The 18,242-nt window shown below is 48.0% G+C and overlaps 1 protein-coding gene across 5 annotated transcripts in view; it reads left to right on the forward strand.

Annotated features, from left to right (window-relative positions):
* Positions 1–18,242, forward strand: part of ILDR2 (immunoglobulin like domain containing receptor 2) — a 44,637-nt gene continuing 26,395 nt past the window's right edge. For 2 of the 5 annotated variants that reach the window (XM_086763388.1, XM_086763413.1), the window contains exons 1-3: positions 3–246; positions 9,307–9,639; positions 10,740–10,859. In XM_086763388.1, coding sequence (XP_086619514.1) covers positions 201–246; positions 9,307–9,639; positions 10,740–10,859 — 499 coding nt within the window. In that variant the 5' untranslated portion in view covers positions 3–200. Of the gene's footprint in view, positions 247–9,306; positions 9,640–10,739; positions 10,860–18,242 lie in introns of all 5 variants that reach the window. The other 3 variants (XM_086763423.1, XM_086763397.1, XM_086763406.1) reach the window with 3 other exon arrangements.

Below are 18,242 nucleotides of genomic sequence, written 5' to 3' on the forward strand. Positions count from 1 at the left end.
AGCGAAGAAGCTAAGCCGCACGCCGCGGCCGCTCGCCGCCAACTCCGCCGAGCCCTGCGGGGAAGCGGCGGGCGCGCCGGGTGGGGCCGCCCCCGGGCCTCTCCCGCCGCCCCGCGGCATGGTCCCGCCCGCCCCGCGGCGCCCCCGCCTCGCTCCGCGCCTGCTCCCTGCCCGCCCGCGCCTCGCGGGCCAGCGGGAAGATGGATGGGCACGTCCTGGGATGGATCGTCCTCCTGTGGCTCGCAGGTAGGGCTGTGGGCGGCCCCGACGTGCCCCTGCCATGCCCAGCGGGCTCTACGTCTTTAGGGAGGTTTGGGGAGCTGCCCTCGCAGGTTGCGGGAGGGCAGCTGCGGAGGGAGCCGCCGTGGGGTAGGGGGGAGTCCCGCGGTGCAGTTTGCGGAGACTTCGCGGAGAGGGCTGGTCCCGCTGCGGACCGGGGGAAGCAGCCAGCGTCTCCTGCCTGCCTGGGGGGCTCTGGGGGCAGATTCCGGGGCCTCCGGCACTTCTGTCCGCGGGGGGTGCTTGGGCCACTGCTTGCCGCGGCGGGGTTGAGGGGAGAGGAGCGCAGCTGTGGTGGGGAAGGTGGGAGGCAACAGGAGTGCGGGGGAGGCAGAGTGTCCTTGGCCATGGTGCAGGAGGGATGGCGAGAGACCTCGGCTCCCCCCGCCCGCCCACGCCGGGTCGGGAACAATTGCAGGAACTTCTGCTTTCCCGGTGTTTTGGCAGCACACGCCGTCTAATGGAGGTGTTAGAGGAGGGGGCTGCCCTGCCTCTGTCTTCGCTTCCAGCGGGGCAGGATCCGGCCTTCCCGGTGAGAGTGCAGCTGTGCCCAGGCCTTTGTGAGCGCAGGACAGGGCTGCACCCCCCGCCTCCTCACGCCCGGCCGGCTCCCAAAGAGGTCGGGCAAGCCCTCCCTAAGCAAGGGGGAGGGGAGTCGGAGAGGGCTCTGCGATGAGGAGAGGGCAGGGGGAAAGAAGATGAAAAGGGGCTGGGTCTGAGCGCTGGACAGCGAGGAAAGGCGAGGGTCGGGATTCCAGCGGAATGAGAGCGGCAGGGCAGCCGGGAATCGGGGAGCGAGAGGGAGCCCTGTCAGGTCAGCGGCAGGATCTGCCTCCTCTGACCCAGTGCAGCAGCCAGGCACAAGCAGGAGCCTTTAGGAAAAGCTGCAGCGAGCTGACTTAGCCAGGCAGGCTGGTTACAGGCTGAAAGAAGAAACAGACCCACTTGGTTTAAGTGGCATATATTTCCCACTGCCACCTCAGGCTCTTCCCTCTTCCTATTCAGATTTAGGATGCACAAGCAGTAAATTCAGCTTTTAGTCATAACACCTCTCTCCCACCATCCACTCGCCCACCCCTTTCCTTGCTTTTTCACTCTGAGTCATCTTCTACACCGGTGTCTGCCTACTGCTCCCTTCCAGGGTTTCACAGCCTCATCTGGGGCTTTGGCAGCTTCCAGCTCATCCTCTCTCCCTGCCTCCCTCCCTGCCATTTGGCTGCTTCCAAACATATCCCACTTCACTGAGTTGGTCTGGAGTGCCAGCGCACCCACAACTACCACTCCTTGCCTACTAGCCGTAGTAGTATGCTGATAAATAGCATCCAGGGAGTGTTAAAGGAGTACAGGGTGCAGATAAGCATGACATTACATTCCTCCCTCTTTTTTAAGAGCTTCATTATCTGGACATGTCTGGCTGATCAGGGCTTATCCATCAAGCTAAAAGGCTGGGTTGTTGACACCTTTCTCCCTCCGTTTAAAGGTAGTTCATGATCTCTGGCAGTGACTGCCTTTTGGAGCATGCAAGGTCTATGCAGAGAGAGGTACCACTGCAGTAGGAAGACCTTCCAGTCTCCTCTAGTCCTGGGCTTTTCAGACAGGACTGCCTGCCGCTGGTGCTGTCGCCCGCGGCAGGCAAAGGCTTCCGGCAGGCAACAGGTTAGCCGTAGCTGTGTGCTACGAGGAGATGGAGGCAGCTGGTGTCAGCTTGCTCCCCACCAGCCTCCTGGCTGCTGCTGCCCAGCGATAGAGCAGGCGGTGCTGTCCTTTTTCATGGCTGAGAGAAAGCAAATAAGCTACGGGGGGGGTCTGTGTGAATGTAAGTGTGTATGTGTGTGCACAGTAAAGGGAGAGAGGCTAGCAAACATGAATTCAAGATTTTCCTCTCCCCAGTGGCTGTGCAAAGGAATGAAAGGTCTGCATCAAGGTAAGGAGCTCTAATCCAGCCAGAGTGGTACACTACACTCTGGGAAAGAGAAGTGGGGGTTGGGAAGTGGAGGGGCCAGGGTAAGAGACAGAGTGCAAGATGGGGAGGAAGCAGCAAGACAAAAGGGAGCAAGAAAGAGAGAGAGGCTCTAGCCCCCTTCTCTCCCCTCCTCCCTCCTCAAGATGGGTTGAGAAATTTCTAATCAGCACTCGCAGTTCCTTTCCTCCCAGCAATAATTCCTCTCTGTACTTTGTTTGTCTTTAATTTTTGGCTCTTGCATTTGTCTTTTGTTTGGTTTTGTGCATTGTGACTTCTTACTGCAATCTCAAAATTCCTGCGTGAGGTACAATGGATTTGGTTTGGCTTCCCTTCCTCCTGCCCTGCTCTCCCGTGTGCCTAAAGCTAGTGTTTAATAATAACAGCAAATGGATGAAGAGCAGGTCAGCTTTTATTCCTTCCTCTGAAGTGACACGGGTTAGGATATGTGTGGGACTGTGTTGTTCTCATTCTAGAAAAAGAAGGTACAATTTGTCAAGTATCCTTAAGCCTCTGTGTAAAGCTGATTCTTGTAAACGACCAAGTGCGGCTTGATTCTGGAATGAATCCTCCCCTTGTGTTTGCCATTATTCTTATTAATGCTGTAATTCCTAATGCATTTAAAACTAGAGAAAAGTGTTGCACTGGAGACTGAACTCCAATTTTACCTATAGAACATGCAGAGCAAATTTTTTTTCCACCTCATGATTCAGGCTAAGCTTGGAAAAATTAGTTAGAAGACTGTCCGCATTAAAATATGATCTTCTCTCCCTGTTAAGTAGTTTTTCATCCATAATTGAGCACTCAGTACCTGTTTACCCTCCCTCTCCAGAAGAGCCACTGCAATGCAATGGTGTAGTACAAAGGCGGGTAGGTTTACTACCTCTGCTTTCCCAACCATAGTTTAGGAGAGCAGGCAGAGGGGGCATGCTGGAGTACAGTTGTGCTTTGTTGTTTCCTGGCCAACTGAGCAGACTTCTTGGGAAGGCAGGGAAATAGATGGACTGTTTTATCTGCCTTGATTTAAAGTATTCATCCGAATTCCCTTGACTGGCTGCACACAGCGTAAGTGTAGTGTAACTGGGAAGAAATCTCACATTTTTCTTACTTTTAATTCCTGTGAGATTACCTTGAGTGAGACTGGCACCAGTGGAAATCTCGGTGCCATCCCAAGGAGAGGTGTTATGACTTGGTGTTACAAGGCTTGCAGAGCCTTCATTCTCAGGCTTCTGGTGGTAACCAGTTGCTGAGTGATAGTTCTGGGAATTATTTCTGGGATGCTGAACCAAGACTGTAAACCAGGAGCCATCTAACCATTGTAACCATTTTCAGACAGTAGTAAGACAAGGGAGGATTTGATCTGGTGGCCAAAGGTGAGATAATTCATCTGAAAACATCCAGGGTGAGTTCTGTGAATGTGTGAAGGGGGCAGGTCCTAAGAGTGTAATGAGTGCAGAGAAGCTGGTAAGAGAGGCCAATACATAGAAAAGCCCATGAAATGTCCTGAGCTCTTGAACACAGTCCTTGGCATTTCAGGGCTTTGTGCTTCCCTAGAGAAGTCGGGAGCATGGGATGCCTTGGGGACAGCATCACAGAGAATGAGGAAGAGCAAGGAAGAGGCCAATGTCTACTGCAGTCAGTTTGCAGAGTCTGGGCTGTGTCCCACCTGGAGTGTTTTTGTACCGAGGTTCTGTGCTGGGTGTGCAAGGCCATGCTTTTCTCTGACTGCTTTGGTTTTGCCCCTTTCCAGGTTGAGCAGTTAGGGAGCTGAAATTCTTGGGTTTGCTATGGACTGTAAAAAACAGTACCATGCTTTCACTTCAGCTGCAGCTGACCTATTTAGGCATTGGTTTCTTGCTGGCTAAAAAAGTTGATGATTAGTGGCCACGGAGCTAAGAACACAAGTCTGATAGGAACCAAACCAAGACATGCAATTAATTTCCCATAAGCCACTTAACACAATCTGATGGTGATGGCTTTTGCTGATAAATTGCATGGACTGGATTTAGTCCAGCATGAGTAGGCAAGAATCTGTACAACACAATCTCAGTGATCCCACTGGCTCTCCATTCACCTGTTTACACATCTGTTTATCATCTCTGACTTTTCAGTCTTGAAGCCCAGATCTTGCAGTTCCGGATTCAGGCTTGATCCGCATTCAAAAGTGTGGATGGTGTGGCTGTATTCAGCAGTGGGGAGAAAGAATACTTTTAGGTGATGCATAGTACCCAAGATGCAAAAAAGAAAGATACATCATCCTTTCACCCAGCAGTTTATTTTGTTTGGGGAAGTGATATAAACTGCCTTAGGAGGACTATCTCTTACTAAATGAATATATGCTTTTCTGGCGAAGCCCTTGGGTATAGTCTAGGAGTAGTTTTCCTGAGGTACCTGGTTCAGGCACCAAGGACTTCTGTTCTCCTGTGTGCACAACTGCCACTCTTATCAATAAACATGCATAAAGTTGGGGGGTGTGATTTTTGTAGTTTCATAGCATCAGCTGTACTGCTTCAGGCAAGTGGTACTGTGAGCCAAATCATTGCAAACAGATGTGATGAGTGCACAGATAGCGATACCCATGCTGACCTGAAGAATAATGTGTGCTGCCTTCTCTTGGACTCAGATCTTATCCTATGCGGGAGAAGGATGCAACCTGAGACTATTACACTGAACTACAGTATTTGCCTTTGCTGTTATTTACAGGGATTAGTGCTCCAGATCAACTTTTTTCCAACTAGGTGATCTTTAAGGTCCCTTCCAACCCAAACCATTCTATGCTTCTGTTCATAAAGGCTAACTTAAGGCTGTGTAGTGAAGCTAAATCTTCCTGGGATTCATCTAGCCTCAGGGAGACAAAGGCTTCTCCAGAGGGCAACTGAAAAGCAAGAGCCTAAATTATCACCTCTCAATTGCCTTCTCTCTTTTGCTTATGGAAGGCGCTTATGAAGATCAGGTTCATAAGGCTCAACTCCACTCTTACAAATATCCCCTCTATAATCACTTCCTGGAATTTTCTTTAATCGCCACTAAAATGTATTAGTGATAGCTTGTGTTGATTGCATAGTTTGAATGCATAACCTGAGGATAGTTTAGGAAAAGAATCAGAGAAGGGAGACAAATACACATTGCCAATGAGAAACAGACAAACCCCATACAATTGTATTTCTGAAGTGTGATTATTTTTAAGCTCTTTCTCTGGGAGTGTATATATACACATGCACAGACACACAAAACCATGGACTCTCTTTATTTTCTGAGATTAAGGATACCTGTGTTTTTAAGATGCACTTGTTTAGTATTTGCAGACCTTTGTCTGAGTCTGAACAAGAAAGAGGGAAAAGAAAATTGTCACATAGTCATGAGACTCCCATGAGCTAGATTTTTCTTGTGAAAGTTCAAACATTGTGAAATTCACAACGAACAGGTTGCTTCTCTGCAATGCAGGAATTAAATTTCCCTGATGATTTTAAAATAAGGGCTAATCTTGCTCTGTCTGTATTAGTCAAAACATAGCAGAGCACAATTCAGTTTCTTTTTTAGTCCTACTTGTATTAAACTAGACAAAGAACTACCATGGTGCTGTCACAAAGCTTGTCATCCTTTTTCACATCTATCACTCTTTTTTGTTCTACTCTATAAACAGCCTAGAGTTCTGTCCAGTGATACATCTGCAGCTTTTCTTATTTTGGCTAGTCTCTTGAAGATTTTTGAGGTCAGCAGTTTCTTCTTAAAGTTGAGGAAGTCCTAAGAAGATCTCTATAATTCATGTGCATGGACATAACTGGTCAGTGTAAAGCCACCATCTTCTCTTCAGGCAGTCGAACATCCTGTTGGACTTTTTGATGGATGCTCTTACAGTGACATGCTACATGGATCGATTCTGGTTGGCTTTCTTTTTTTTTTTTTGACAGAGGAAATAACAGGTCTATAATTTCCCAGTTCAGCCATATATAATTATATATAATTTGACTTAAATAGAGCTAGAGTTTCCACTGCTCCAGTCTCTCAGTCTGAGGCACTGTGTTGCTCTTAAATGCTATTTCTGGAAAGGATCTGAAAATAATACTTCAAAACTTAATAAAGAGCTTGGGATAGGATATGCCAGATAATTTACTGTACATCTCCCAAATGCATTTGGGTAGAAAAAGAATTCCTGTGTTTTCTGAAAAGCTGATTTTATTTTATTTTCTTGATATAGACATTCACATGGGGGTAGGGTGGGTAAAGTTAGTCAGATGAGAATTTGCTAAACCTCAGCTAATCATTTATTAAAGCAGTCCCTAGCTTGCCAAACTCATTAATCTCATTAACAGGGAAGGAGGACCTTGGTGCATGGTTAGCTGAAAGCACTGTGTTTACTAAGCAGCGTACTTCGTTCACAAGGGAAAGATTTAAATATTCACTGTGTCACTGTTTTGTCCCTGAAGCTGAAGTAACGTGATGAGTCACTTGATCAGCTCATGTCACATGCTGGCTTTGGCCACAGACTGCATGGGGTCAGGCACAGGGTTGCCAGATACAGGTCTGACCTGGACCCATTACTTTTTCAAGGTGTTTTGTCATGTCTCTTGCATTCAGCTGCAACTTGGGAAGCATGGGTCTCTGGAGAGGAGAGAATAAGGCAACGTGACCACTTGGTTCGCCCTTAGAAGCAAGTGGTGACATTCTCTTAGTGCCGCATGGCCCCCATGTTTCTGCCTCTCTGCTCCCTGGGAAAAGGAGGCCTGGCAGAAACATCCCGGCTGCCACTTCTTGGGTTATCTCTCTGCCTGCACCTGCGGAAAGTGGAGCAGCTGCCTCATGCCCCTGCCTCTCTTGTGGGAGCTTCTTGTTGGGACCTCAGCTGTGTTTTGTGGTACTCTGGAGAACACCCACACTTCAGTGTTTGGATTTGGGTCCAGGCACTTCTGGCGAAACTGATGACATCTTCTGTGCAGCTTCCACATGGCACAAGTACAATATGCGTAATACAGCTTTCCTGGGCAAATGCCATAGCACCCTCATGCACTGCAAGCCTTCGCATAGCAGTCCCCAGGGTTAAATCAGTAACTCTTTGTTAGTATCAGTGACTGTCTCGCCTCTCGGAAATATATTTTCCCATAGGTTCTGTCCACACTGTATTTATAGACTTTGTTGTGATTTGTAGTTTGGACATTGATAACTTGTTGATATGAATATTCAGTGTTGGTCCAGCCTCTTCACTTTCCTTTTGTTCTAACTCCTGGTCATGAGATCTCTGCTTACTTTTGCTTTTCAGGTCTGCAGGTGTCTCCAACTTGACCTTGTACTTCATGCCTGCTGTAGCCATACTGTTGATGCATTCGTTGCTCTCTGTCTGCTTTAAGCTCCACTGCTTTAGTCTGTCCCTTTTTTTCCATCCTAAAGATACCTCCTGTCATTTAATTTTCTTTTGCCAGCTTCCATCTCCTTTTCATCTCTAGTTTCTGGAGTGGGTGGTTTATTTTTGCTGACTCCGTTTCCTCTCCTCTCTACATCGTTTCTTAATCTCCTGCAACCTGGCTCCAGCTCTTTGAAATTATTTTGACCTAGGCTGAGACACCTTCTTCAGCTTCTTCCAGCTAAACGTAAGCTTCCCGGTTCCATGATTGTCATCCTGCTTGTCCTTCTGCTTCCTATACTTACCCTTATATTTTATCCTCACTCTGTCTGTTTTCTTCTTTCTTGGCATTTGTCCTTCTGTCCTGCTTCCCCACATCAGGAAGCCTTTCTTTGTCCTCAGTCTTTCATTCCTGCATAAGCTTCCCCTGAATCCATCAGTCCCTCCTGATGTTGTGTAAGCATCCTCTTCTGCTTCGTTCTCTTGCATATTTCCTTGTGGCTTGTTCTCTTTTTCACTGTGCACTGCTCTGGGCCTTGGGGTGTATGGTAACGGGGTGTAGGGAACTGCCATTGTCAACATTCCCCATACTGAAACTGATTCCCTTTTCTCATACAAATCACCACCGTCAGGCCTGGCTGCCCCTCAGCTGCAGAGAGTACCTCTGGTTACAAATTTCTCTGTTAGATGCCCCTTCCTTGCTTCTGGGCTATTTCTGTGCCTCACAGGCCAGCACATCTCTGCTTGGGAAAGTGTCAGCATGTGTTTCCAGTGTTGTGTAAGTGCTCTCAGTCATCGCTGCCTGCAGCGCAAGAAGGAGGGAAATAACGGAGGGCATGCGTGGGGAGGTTTTGGCCATTCCTCTGTGAGTAGATGGAGTACCTCACTCTCCCAAGGGCTCTCTGCTGGCATTGCTCACTGACTCTTGGCTTCTCCCTAAGCTACACAAGGATGTGGCAGCAGTCCCATGCATCTTCTCTGAGACCTTGATACATCAGCTCCATGCTGCAGCTCTCCGTTAGCTAGTAGATAAACGTTACATGTTGAGATCTGTCTCTTCCTTGGGAATGTGAAAAATTTGAGTGTTTGGGCCATTTTTCTCCACACCTCCCACATGGAGCAATTTCGCTCAGTGCTACATGCCAGGCCTGGCAGGAGCTGTTGCGATTTGGATCCACTCCTTCGTACATCTCTAGAGTTTGGCAGAGCAAGCAGCACTAACGGGGCACCAGTGCACAATGGGCTGGGCTAGGCACTGTGTGCTGCCTGACTTTAAAAAAGGAGGTGTGATGCCACCAAAATTGGGAGGGGGGATGACTTATTCTGCATTGGGATTGTTACGAACTCAGGATTTGGCCCCTTGGCTGACCTGCTCTAAAAGTGGAGTATGACCGTCCCTAAAATATCTCTTCTTTATCTGTGAACCCACCACAGAAGCTGTGAATCATCATGCCACTGTGCTGGGGTCTCTGCAGAGCATACGGATACTATATTTGAGCCTTCAGCCCCATCATGCTGTATTTTCCCTTATGGCTCTAGGCTATGAAAAAAGCAAACTTACTTCTGCTGCCAACATCCATGCTTACATACATTGCGGACTATTGCACCCTAGCACCTGAAACAGATGGACATCTTAGTTTTATGTACGTGGGGAGAATGATGCAATGATAAAATGCTCCCTCTTCAAGCAATGCCAAGGCATATAACACTCATGTTTTTTGTCTTTTAGCTGAGGTGGAAGGGTTGCAGGTCACTGTGCCTGAGAAGAAGAAGGTGGCCATGTTGTTTCAGCCTGCTCTGCTGCGCTGCCATTTCTCTACTTCTTCCACCCAACCAGCTGTGGTGCAGTGGAGGTTTAAATCTTACTGCCAGGACCGGATGGGAGAAGCTTTGGGTATGGCGACTTCTGGTTTACAAACGATGAGCAAGAGGAACTTGGACTGGGATCCCTACCTGGACTGTGTGGACAGCAGGAGGACAGTCCGTGTCGTGGCCTCCAAACAAGGATCTGCCGTCACTATAGGGGACTTCTATAAGGAAAGAGATGTCAGCATTGTCCACGGTAACTCTCCTACCCCAGTGATGCTTGGTGGGGGTTGGAATAGACCCTTAGCAGTTCGGGATACTGGAGGCCAGCAGTGATTGTTCAGTGAACTCCCTTAGAAAAGGCTGCTGGAAGGGAGCTGTTGTATGTCAGACATTTAGGATTCAACCAACCGACTCTAGACCCAAAGGCCATTTCCTTTGGTGCTTCCCTTCATCCAGCTCCATGTAGGTGTCCAGCTCTGACACAGTATTCTTTTCCCTTTTATGAAGTGCAAGGTTTTTATTCCTGGCTTCTTTATATTGCTTTGTATATAGATTTTCCTTAACAAAGAGGTGCCAGCAAGAGAGGTATGAATTCAGTCTGTGCAGGCTAGGTTTTCTTCCTTGCATACTCCACTGCTTTTTTTCCCAGTTCTGAAATACCAAAATTATCCTATACCTCATGTTTACTCAACTCTGGACTTCACCAGCTTACCCTGTCATGAACCTAAACCCACACAGCCTTGGGCAATGTGAAAGGAAGAGATTTCCACAGGGTGAAGTCAAGTTAGGTGGAAATGGGGGGGTGGCAGGGTCCTTAAAACATTTGGTCTGGAAGGCTGTGTGAGAAACCTTGTCCCTCAAAAGTACAGGGCTTCTGCTTGACTCAGGAGACCACCTGTCCAGAAGTGGAGGCTCCTTGGTGTGGAAGAGCATGTGATCAGCCTCAGCAAGGGGCAGTGTTTTCCTTTGTCTCTGTGTAACCTCTTCAGCAGATGGCTGAAGTGCTGTAGAGGAGACGGTGTCTAAGCCCTTCTTGTATGGCACGAATACTGTTGGGACCCCAGGCGTTAGGTGATAGGAAGGACAGAGAGTGAGATTAGTTACCCCTTCTGCTCTCGGGACTTGCAGAGTGAACTGCCTGTGTGGCATTACCTGTCTTCCCACTTACAGCCACAGAATCCTGAGCCTGTTGCTTTTTCCTGAATACTGTTATACTGTAGATAAGGTTAACCCCTCTTCTTAGTAAGGAAATGAAATGGATTTGGGACACGGAGACGGACCTGGTGCTTTCATGACTTCACTCTTCCTGTAGGTGTTGGAGGGAAAGCCTGATTTTTCTTTTTTGCCTTTCAGATGCAGACCTTCAAATTGGGAAGTTGATGTGGGGAGATAGCGGGCTTTATTACTGCCTTATTATCACACCGGATGATGTGGAGGGCAAGAATGAAGAATCGGTGGAGCTGCTTGTGCTTGGTAAGCCCTCTTGCCAGATTGCTTTTTAAGCAGATAGCTAATAGATCTTTCCTTCTGCCTTCTTGCTCTCTCTACGTATCTGTGCACCATATTACTATGGGTGTAAGATTTATGTAAAACAGTCCCCGCAGTACCTTCACCATTGCCTTGCACCTTGTGCAGTCATTCACACCTAGGCAAAGTGGGTGGCAAACGCTACCAAACCAGAATAGTAATGTTTACACCCACACTGCTCACACATTGCACAGGCGCAAATGACTACAGAAAGTGCAGGGCTGTGGAAAGTCAGAACCCTTGTTTTTAAGGCATAAAACAATAAACTTGCAGCAAAGTGAACACTTGAGACAGAGTCTTTTAAAAATAGACACCCAGAAGACATCAAATCGTGTACTTTTTGCAGTCTTTTAACATTCCCTTCGTCCCACTCTTCTGACCTGTGAGGATGTCAAGAAGCACTGTGTTTTTCTGTTTGAGTGTGTCAGTTTGGGAGGTTTTTCTGTCTGCCTAATTATACTTGTCCAGTTAGAGGTGCAGTTTCACAATCACCCTTATCAGGTCTAAGCTGGTGCTGCCACTGAAAGGACCTGTCCTCTCTGCAGTATGCACACTTTGCTCTGCATTTCTTTTAAACTCCTTTGAGCAGTGTGGTGAGCAGGATCAGTTTCTTTCCTTTTTACAGGGTTAGCTTTTAGCGATGGCTTCCACAGTCCATCTCACTGAGAAGGTCAAAAAGGCGGCCATCCCAGCTGCGGGAGAGTGTAATGGGCCTTTCAGGGGCATTTGTTGACGCTGCCTTGGGCCAGCTGTGGTACTTCACCCTGAGACTGCTCCAGGAGAGTAAGATGATTTTTTTCCAGCTTACCTTAAGACCTGCTGACACCAGTGTTTGTCTGGTCAGCATACTTGCATGGATCTTGGTTGTATAGATTCTGTACATCCTGTGAAGGAAATGTTAAGAAGCTTGGGTCTAGAGCACGTAGGTGATATATAGAGGCATACGGTAGAACATGTCTGTCAAGTGCCCTTGCTCTCATGGCTCAGGTCATAGTTTAATTGACATTTATATTTGGAGCTGTAGTTGTCATCACAAAGTAAACCAGATTGAATGGCTTGGGTGAGTGACTATAACAGTGCCATGACCTCCCCTCACTGCTTCAGATGTCAGTCAAGCAGTGGACAATTGGAGAATGAGTCCCTCCAGAAAACAATATACCCCTGTCTAAATCCACAGTGTGACCGTGCATCATATACTAGTTAATAACAGGCCCAAGACTGACCTGTGTTAGTTCAGGTGAGGTTACCTCTGCCAGGTGGCAGTTGTAGCTGTTACGTAGCCTTTCCAGAGTAGCTGTCTGTGGCTTCATGGTGATGGGCTGCTGAATTTTGTCCTTTCTTTGCCTTCCTGTCCAAGATTTGGCATCTTCTCTTATCGGTGTCTACAACTGTGCTCAGACACCAGTGCAGAAACAGTGCCATGGTAACAGGAAGAATCTGTTTTTCAGTGTGTACAGAAGACTATGTGGAGGTAAAACAAAGAAATCCTCACCTCTGAGGCTGGCTTGAGGATGTTCCTGGCCCCAGTTTGTTGTGGTTATATAGGGAGGAAACAGGTAGCTGCGTCACCTTGACTGTGTCTGCTTTTCTGTTCACTACAGCCAGTGGGTCTGACCTTGCACTTTGTGCAGCACTCTGCTAAGTTTGGCAGCAGCAGGAAAGCATACTTGTCGTGGGCATACTTTGTTCTGCCTCATGCTGTTTGGTGCAGCTTGTGTGTATTTCTTTTCCTGGGTACTGTGTACGGAGGCAACATTCCAGCTTTTGGAGCGGTTCCAGGTTACCTACCCATTTTCCTTCCTTCCTTCCCCTTCCCACCTTATTGTTTTCCCTCTGCCTTTGCTGATATTTTTTCTTCCTTTTCCTTTACCTTTCCCTATTAATGGCTGAAGGACGAAGCAGCCAGTGGTGGAAATACTTTTTCTTAATATTCTGGCACCTTCTTGGACACTTTTTATTCCATCCCACTGCTCTGCTAGGTATCAGTGACTTGCAGGTAGACAGTGAGTACAGATGTAGATCGGAGTGATTCCACAGTCCTAGGGGACATGTGGTAAAAGGGTTTTGTTTGCTCTTTAGCTGTTTGCTGCTCTTTAGGTGGAACCTAGGTAGCCTGTTAGAGCAGTTGGAGCAGCGGACGGATAGTGTCTGCGAGAGACACCACGATTCCCACAGCATGTTGCTGTTTCCTCCCTCCTGACACTGGTCTTTCAAATATAATTTACATTGCTTATTTTGGTGCTACTGTGTGATATAAGCATAGATTAGAATTTTGAATAGAGCAGAGGTTCTACCTGCTCTTATTATCAGTCGGAGAAGACAGAAAAATCAGAACAGAAAAGGAAATAGGAAAATAGCCCTTCTAGCGATTTCATATTAATGCCAAGATGAAAGGTGTGTTTAGGTTAGAGAAAGATACTGCTGGACAGGGCAGTTTAGTATCATGTAGAAACCTTAAAAGGTTTGAGAGGCAAAAATGGTAGAGATCTAATAGCATCAATAAATTAATGGAAATTTGCTTAGCTAAAAGTGGAGCATTGTGCTTTTATGCAGTGAACTGCATCATTAAAAATTGGTCAAAGATGCTTTATTGCAACTTGGAGCAAATCCAAAACCTGACCAAATTACAGCATTCCTTTTTTCTTAGGGAAGCAATTACAGAGACTTAAGAGTGAAGTCTAAGTAGCCAGTCAGCCTGGGTCAAGATGGGATTGCATGTTGAGTTTTGTCACCTGGATGTGTCATGTTGATACCCAGTGAGGCTGGAGAACTCTGTGTAGCATCAGCGAATCCCGTGTCCTGTCTTCATTTCAGATTTATTTCAGAAAAGCGCACAAGCATTTATTTATATCCATTTGTGCTCAGCAAAGTTGATAGGATTTATAAAGCATACCTGATGTTAAGCATGTGCTTATGTGCTTTGCTGAAAAGACCATTCAGTAGGTTTTGCTTAGTCAGGGACTTTAACCCTCTCTAACAGAATCAGTGCAGGCAAGGGAAGAGGGATAGTAACTTCTGTGCCTCAGAAACACAGGAGGAGATTGGCTGGCCATGAACCTCCTGTAGAGTAAGGAAAGAATTTAAATTAAAAAGTACTATTACATTTTTATTAAATACTTTTGGTGGCATTTGGAATCTCCAAACGGAATCTAGCATGCTGGCAACTGTATGAACTCTGCTTCTGCTGCAGCAGGACCAGACTGGTACAGCGCTTAGCAATTTCTCAACAGGAATCAAGTGATGCTATCTGCATTCTTTTGTTTCACTAGAAATGTAGAACTCTGCTGACATTACAGCTGGGCTAGTGAATCCATATGCAACTTTATACGTTTTTATTTTTTGGAACTAGTGTGATTGAATCAAAAAAGCTGAATACTAAATATAAGGAAGTCTATGTTTCTATCTTAGTAGCTAGCAGCTGAGTGTCCTGCTTCTTGAAACACAGACAGTGCTATTAATCAAATTGTTGTTTGTAGCCCCTGTGCACAGCTTTTTATATAAGAATGTCATTGGGCTTCAGCAAAGTCATTCATTGCAGCCTTTGTTGAAGGGAACTGCAAGCGTACGAGTTGAGTGGACACAGGGTGCCTGGAGTAATCTTTGAATCAGAAGTACAGGGCAGTACTGTCCCAGCTCACATCAGGAAGCAGTCTAGCTTAATTGCGTGGGATTGCATATAACCCAGGAAGCCTTTCCAAGAGCTAGAATATGAATCGGGTGCAAGGCCCTGTGAAAGCAGCTATACTCCCCCTTTCCAAAGCTGGTACAGCTACAGAGCAATGGCCATGGCTGTAGGTACAGCTAGGCACAGCTGTCTATCCTGAGTTGAGTAGGTCTGTGCCAGCTCGGCAATGTTTGCATTATGAGATATTGCATAGGTTAGACATGCTTCACAAAACAGTGGCTTCATTCCCAAGGACGTGTCAAGTTCCTGGAAGAGAAAAGGAAGTGATCCACTAATCCTAGTTGTTGGTTTAATACTTTGGTTCGTTATCCATGTGTTTTGCTAGACAGCCATTGCCTGCTTTTTTTTTTTTTTAATTCAATTCGGCAGCTAATACTACATTTTTATTAATGAAATATTATTTTATAATTAATCTTTTAGAAGCTTCATCTTCTACCATTGGTATGCTTTAAATAACAACAACTAGCACTTGAGGTTTTTGTTAATTTCTGGAGTCAGCTAGCACTTAACGTTGGTAAACAAACATCTTTGGTAGTTTGTTACCAGCCAATATTGATACAGGCTGAACCCCAAATTTATCAAGTCTAGCACCCATAGGTAGGAAAGAATGTAGATGATACATATACACACAGCACATTGCACAGTAATTAATGTACTAATGGAGACGTGTTGGCTTTCAGAGAGGATAAATCTCTACTGGGACGTGTGTGTATGGCATGCAACGCTAATAAGACAGTTCTTACTCAGCAAAGTGACTCAATAGCTGGTATAAATATAGCCAGGTTTGGAGTGTCTTGTGTGCCAGGAGAGGCTGTATTATAAAAGTTGATGTCATTTCGGAGACAGAAAAGTTCTTGGCAAAATTTTCCCTTAAAAGACAATGGTTTTAGGATTTTGCTCTGTTTCGCTGAACAGCTGCCAGTAGCATCCGAGCCAGTACTTGGTCACAGCGGTTGGCAGAGATGTCGGTGCTGTTGGCCATGTGTTGGGGATGAGAGAGCCAGATCTCAGCCGGGGAGGTGTCTGCGAGCAGCTTCACTGTGAGGGCTCTCCGACCTTGGGCTGTGCCTTCCTGACCGAAGGCGGGTAGTGCCAGCAGGCAAAGGAAGTGATGGGCACGGGAGTCCTCCACTTAAAAATCCAGGAAAGGCGTTGATGCCAGGAAGGCTGCTGGTGTCCTCCCACCCCCAAAGTGCTCTTCCTCTCCTCGCTAGGCGCTGCTGCCCTGCCCCGGACCGCTGTGCTGCTGTCTTTGTAACTGGGTCCAATCCCCCTTGTCCTAGCCCAGCCTACTCCTAGTTATTTATTTCACGCCATATAGAAGTGCTACTTGTTGCCAAGGTTTTTTACCCCTCTCTTCCTCCTTATTTGCCAGCGACAGCAGCACACTGCTCACAAAGGAGACTGGCGTGATTAAAGGACCTCCGTTACTAAGGTAGCCATGGCAACAGCCTCCTTGGAGGTCTTTGTTGCCTGCTAAAACTTTGATCTCCAAGAAGGGCTGCTGCTGTTTCTCCCTCCAATTGAAGAGAAGGACAGGAAGAAAGGATAAAGTTTACTCCAAGCAGAGGAAGCATGGAGGAACTCATTGCAGAGCCATACTCTCCCAATAAATCTCAGAGCAGCTTCCTTGGAAGAGTATCTGGTTTACAAGGGCCACACTTCCTCTCCTGTCCTTTCCAGCTTCTCCTTGGGGCAGTGTCCTGTGCCAGGGGTCTCTCACCGTGGCACAGCTTGGCAAATTTTTCTGCTGCTGAGGAAGAAATAGTTCCCTCTGTAGCTGCTGCCTCCCATGGTTCTGCTGCTTCAGGTAGGGCTGCAGAGGCAGCCCTCAACAGGGAAACCAATCAAGAGTTATTCCCCTAATTACCCAATATTTATCACATTTATGCAATTGCCAGTATTTACCATGTTCCTGGTTTTACCCAATTGCCATGTTCCCGACTGCACCTGCGCCTACTTTAATCATGTCATCATTTCTTTTCAGCAGCACCACTTACTCTAATTATTTTTGTCTCTCTTCTCTGCAGACTCTCTGCTAATTGTCTGGTTGACTCCAGGTCCTCCCTGATCCGCTGCTATTTGCTCTCCCGCTCAGTCACTCGCCCTCCTCCTGTCTACCAACTCCTGTCCTCGCTTGCCTCTGTATCTCTGTGCCTTCTGGAGCTGCTCTGCACCCCCTCTGCTTTTTCCTCTCCCATTCCTCCTCCTCCCCATCCTCTCCCACTGTGCTCTGCTGGTGCAGACCAGAGGCTCATGGGGCTCCCCTGCATTTTGGGGCTGGCTGGGTCCTGGGGCATGCAGGGTGCCCAGTGAGAGGCTGTGGGCAGCCCTCAGCAGTCTGGCGGGAATAGAGACAAGAACGTGTCCCAGATCCATGCTGGAACGAGGACGAAGCTCCTAGCTCCAGCACAGCCACATGGGACAACCCTGGTAAATGGGGCCGTTGTGCATTCCCATTTTCCCCCGGGGGTGTCTGCTGGGGCTGGGTGGTGAGAGCTTGCACAGAGGACACGCAGTCCTCCTTCTCAGGCGGGCAGAGCTGTCGTGCAGAGGTGGTGCAGCAGCATGGGCTCTTGGCAAGACGTTTTACAAAACTGTTCTCTCCCCACCTGTGTTTTTTTAGCCTGAGCCCTCTGCCTTCAAGTTTCCTTAAAAAGAAAAAAAAACAACGAGAGAAGTGAGGTGAGCTTAACGCCTACAGAAGGAGCAGGCTGGGCACAGAGAGCCAGGAGGTTGGTGGCCACGATCGCCGCGACCTCCTCCTGGCTGGCATTTCAGCAAGGGGAGGCCCTGTTCACCCTGCCCTCTCTGCCTGGGCTTCGGGCACCGTGCGGGCCCGGGCAAGGCAAGCGAGAGTCAGCGGCGTCCCTCCCCGCCGCCCCTGTCCCTGTGCCCGCTGGCAGGCAGGCGGACGGGCTGGGCGCTTCTGCTCCACTTGTTGCAGGCAGCGGCGGGAGGAAGGTCGCCTTCAATGAGGGCACTGCCGGGGGGGAGCCTCCCGTTGCCGTGGCAACCGCGGGGCAGCCTCGGCCTGTTGGCTTCGCCCGCCGAGGGGGGAAGGGTTATCGGTGAATTAATTTGGCCTAGGACGAGGAGGGGGGAAGAGCCGGGGTGCATTGAAAGCTGCCGGCGGCACGGCTTTGTGCTTGCTGGCTGTCGGCTGGGCTACTTATGGCGGCAGAGTTCGGGCTGAGCCGTGGTGGGGGGCGCTGCTGCCTCCGGTCCTTCCGGGGTTTGGGCATCCCCCGCCGGTGGCTGTAGGGCCCCCAGGGCTATGGGAGCCCCGCAGACAGAGCAGAGGGAACAAATTCCCCCAGCAGAATCTCAGCAGAGCCAAGTGAGGCTGCACAAGCAGGGAAATACTTGACTGCTTGCAGATAGCACAGAGGAACTGCTTTGGTTGTCTTTGTAACAAGTTACCAAGTTCTCAAGTGCTGTTATTTTTGAGGGATGCTTCTTCACCCTTGAACATGTGGTTCCTCCTTGGGATCAGGAGGCATCGTAAGAGCCATCACTAGCAGGGATCGAGGCTCTTTGGGTACATTGGAAATAAAGCAAACGTCTGTTTGGACTCATGAGATGGAGCTTCAGTTCTTTATAGGTGTCACGCCCTTACCTGTGGTATCACAAATCCCAGCCCT

The sequence above is a fragment of the Chlamydotis macqueenii genome, chromosome 1, assembly GCF_036417535.1.
Source record: "Chlamydotis macqueenii isolate bChlMac1 chromosome 1, bChlMac1.mat, whole genome shotgun sequence".
Lineage (NCBI taxonomy): Eukaryota > Metazoa > Chordata > Aves > Otidiformes > Otididae > Chlamydotis > Chlamydotis macqueenii.